General features: G+C 47.7%; 1 protein-coding gene across 2 annotated transcripts in view; it reads right to left on the bottom strand.

Moving 5' to 3' along the window:
- The window catches only part of LOC139226864 (hepatic leukemia factor-like), a 35,297-nt gene extending 34,018 nt beyond the window's left edge, over window positions 1-1,279 (bottom strand). For both annotated transcript variants that reach the window (XM_070857959.1, XM_070857958.1), the window contains exon 1: window positions 863-1,279. In XM_070857959.1, the coding sequence (XP_070714060.1) occupies window positions 863-968 (106 nt within the window). In that variant the 5' untranslated portion in view covers window positions 969-1,279. The remainder of the gene's footprint in view (window positions 1-862) is intronic.
- Between the last annotated feature and the right edge of the window lie 2,263 nt (window positions 1,280-3,542).

Raw genomic sequence — 3,542 nt, forward strand, 5'->3', positions numbered from 1 at the left:
CCCCCTTCTCTCTCTACCCCCCATTCTCCCCCTTCTCTCTCTACCCCCATCTCCCCCTTCTCTCTCTACCCCATTCTCCCCCTTCTCTCTCTACCCCCATTCTCCCCCTTCTCTCTCTACCCCCATTCTCCCCCTTCTCTCTCTACCCCCATTCTCCCCTTCTCTCTCTACCCCCATTCTCCCCCTTCTCTCTCTACCCCATTCTCCCCCCCTTCTCTCTCTACCCCCATTCTCCCCCTTCTCTCTCTACCCCCATTCTCCCCTTCTCTCTCTACCCCCATTCTCCCCCTTCTCTCTCTACCCCCATTCTCCCCCTTCTCTCTCTACCCCCATTCTCCCCCTTCTCTCTCTACCCCCATTCTCCCCCTTCTCTCTCTACCCCCATTCTCCCCCTTCTCTCTCTACCCCCATTCTCCCCCTTCTCTCTCTACCCCCATTCTCCCCCTTCTCTCTCTACCCCCATTCTCCCCCTTCTCTCTCTACCCCCATTCTCCCCCTTCTCTCTCTACCCCCATTCTCCCCCTTCTCTCTCTACCCCCATTCTCCCCCTTCTCTCTCTACCCCCATTCTCCCCCTTCTCTCTCTACCCCCATTCTCCCCCTTCTCTCTCTACCCCCATTCTCCCCCTTCTCTCTCTACCCCCATTCTCCCCCTTCTCTCTCTACCCCCATTCTCCCCTTCTCTCTCTACCCCCATTCTCCCCCTTCTCTCTCTACCCCCATTCTCCCCCTTCTCTCTCTACCCCCATTCTCCCCCTTCTCTCTCTACCCCCATTCTCCCCCTTCTCTCTCTACCCCCATTCTCCCCCTTCTCTCTCTACCCCCATTCTCCCCCCCCCTTCCCCCTCTGTGCACCCATTTACCTTCTTCATGGCGCAGCGGCAGTTTCACAGGATTCTCCAGGAGAGATTTCAGAACTCCATGGGTTGGAGGCAGAAAACGGGAATTTAAAGAGATCGGACGGGACATCGTTCTTGTTTCTCCTTAAAAAAATTACCTTATCCAGAATGCACGAAATAAAATGCCAATCTTAAAATATATATATATAAAATTAAATTTGCAATAAAACTGCAAATTGGAAAGCAATGGGGGGATATATGAAAGTGCTGAGAGTCCCCGAGCTTGACTCGGTCTGATGAGCTCTTCAATCCTCTTCCATTCGCTCCCCTCCCTCCCTCCCTTTCCCCCAAAAACCTGACGTCAAGGATCTGGGAGAATAATATTTTGCTTTTCTCTGCCTCTGTGCTAATCGCCTGTGCCAGCGAGCAAGCACATTAACGCCTCTCTCTTTCTCTCTCTCTGTCACTCTGGGACTGCAGGGGATCTAAAGCCAAGTCATGTGAAGAAGGAGGAGTTGACCCACTTTTGGCCAATCGCCTTTGCAATGTTTGCTGTAAACTTCTTAACCCGCCCCTTCTGATCCAGCTCACATTGGCCATCATGTGCAGTCCCGGCTCTGTCTGTACCGCTTCCAAAAATGAAAACTGCTTCTTAAAAAAAATATAAAAGCACATTTTATTTTCCAAAGAAAAAATGCACCCAAGGCACAGACAGGTCCCTCACACGGAAATAGGGTTCGATTTAGATAATTGGAAAAACAACTGGTCCGATTAAATCATTGTTAAATGGGGGTCATTTTCTAACAGTTTTATTTTTTTAAATATATTAATTTGACTTCAGCTGATTTGAAAGTTTATATATACTGTATAACAAAAATCAAGGTGTTTTTCCAGGTATTTCCAGATGGGGGAGCTGTGGGGAAGATTGCATTTAGCCTCAGTTCCTTTTAGGTTAGGGAGGAGAAAATCAACCAGGGTACCCTTTCTCCCAATACCTGTCCAGCGACTCCTGCAACATGAGGTGAACACAGGATTTGGCTTGGATACGATCGGCCCTGGGGGTCGAGTACCCAGCTGACAACCAATGCTCTCGGCACAAACATGAAGAAACACCTGTGGAATTGGACCCCGGCAATGAGTCAACGCCTTCAGGATATAAAGGGAGGAAACTTGACATTTTATTTTAGGACGGCATGTTGAGTGCAGCGTTTGGATGTCTGGTTGTGCAGGTGTGATGACAGTTTTCGTGCCTGAGGTTTTGCCACCTGTTTACTCAGCTCAGATGTGTGTCTGTGGGCTGGTAATGGAGGAGCACAGGCGCTTGCCCCACTGGGAAAACTTGGAGGGAGAATGGGCCCAGAGTACTCTTGTGTACCTGTGAGTGGTGTTTGCGGAGGGCTGGGAGCCAGGAACAAGCAAAGCTAATTTTGATCTTTGCCCAACAAGGTGGGGGAGATTGGACTGTCAAATTCCCGTCAGAGGTGCAGACTGGATTGTGACCTGTGTTCTCCCAATTCTGGCCTCTTGAGCATCCCCAATTTCCATCGCTCCACCATTGGTGGCCGTGCCTTCAGCTGCCTGGGTCCGAAGCTCTGGAACTCCCTCCCTAAACCTCTCTGTCTCCTCCTTTATCAAAATCCTTAAAAGCCACCTCTTTGACCAAGCTTTTGGCCACCTGTCCCAATATCTATGGGGCTCGGTGTCAAATTTTGTCTGATAACGCCTCTGTGAAGTGCCTTGGGAGGTTTTACTACTTTAAAGGCGCTGTATAAATGCAAGTTATTGTTGTTGAAAGACACATTGAGAGACTGAAGATAAAGAGCTAGACACATAAAGGGATAGATGGAGGACAGACGCACTGTGAAATGAGAGGCCATTCAGTCCATCAAATTCATCCTATCATCAAAACCTACAGATCCCCATCACACCGTCTGATTCTTGATCGATTCGAGTTTCTGTCTTCTCCCTTATTTGGAGACCATTCCAGATATGGATCACTCTATTTGTGAAGAAATGCTTCCTGACATCAGTCCTGAACTTATTTTCACTCCGGCTCCTTCGTTGTACAGTCACAGCTTTGCTTGTGCTCGGAATTAACCTTTTCCTGTCCACTCAATATCACATATACCTTCCCTCTCTCATTTGTCCCCTATCCAGGTTGAAGAGTCCAATTCCTTCTAACCTTTCACTATAAGTCAGTCTTCTGACACCAGGGTCAGCCTCATGGTGCTTCTCTGCACCAGTTCCACAGATGAGATATATCCTTTGTGCTGAGCTGACCAGAACAAAGCACGGTTCCTGGCCAATATTTAATCCTCATCCAACATCTAAAAACAGATTATCTGATCATTATCTTTGGTGTTTGTGTGACATTGCTGTGCGCAAATTGGCTCCAGTGTTTTCTACATTACAACAGTGTCTACACTTAAAAAATATTTCATTGGCTGTAAAGCGTCCTGAGGCGCTATATAAATGCAGGTTTGTGCACTGAGGTCTAGCTGGCTGGAGTTGTATGCAGATTCAGACTGATATTCTACGGATTTGGAGATATGGCTGCTCCAAAGGACAAAGTGATGAGTCTATTATCAATCCCTCACCTCTCCCCAGATAGTTCAACATCATTCATCAAGTAATTATTCCTCCTATTTCTCTTCCAATGTAAGGCCTTGCATGTAGCTGAATATAGTTTATCTCACTTGTAAAT

Source organism: Pristiophorus japonicus, chromosome 16 (genome assembly GCF_044704955.1).
Source record: "Pristiophorus japonicus isolate sPriJap1 chromosome 16, sPriJap1.hap1, whole genome shotgun sequence".
In the NCBI taxonomy this organism is placed as follows: domain Eukaryota; kingdom Metazoa; phylum Chordata; class Chondrichthyes; family Pristiophoridae; genus Pristiophorus; species Pristiophorus japonicus.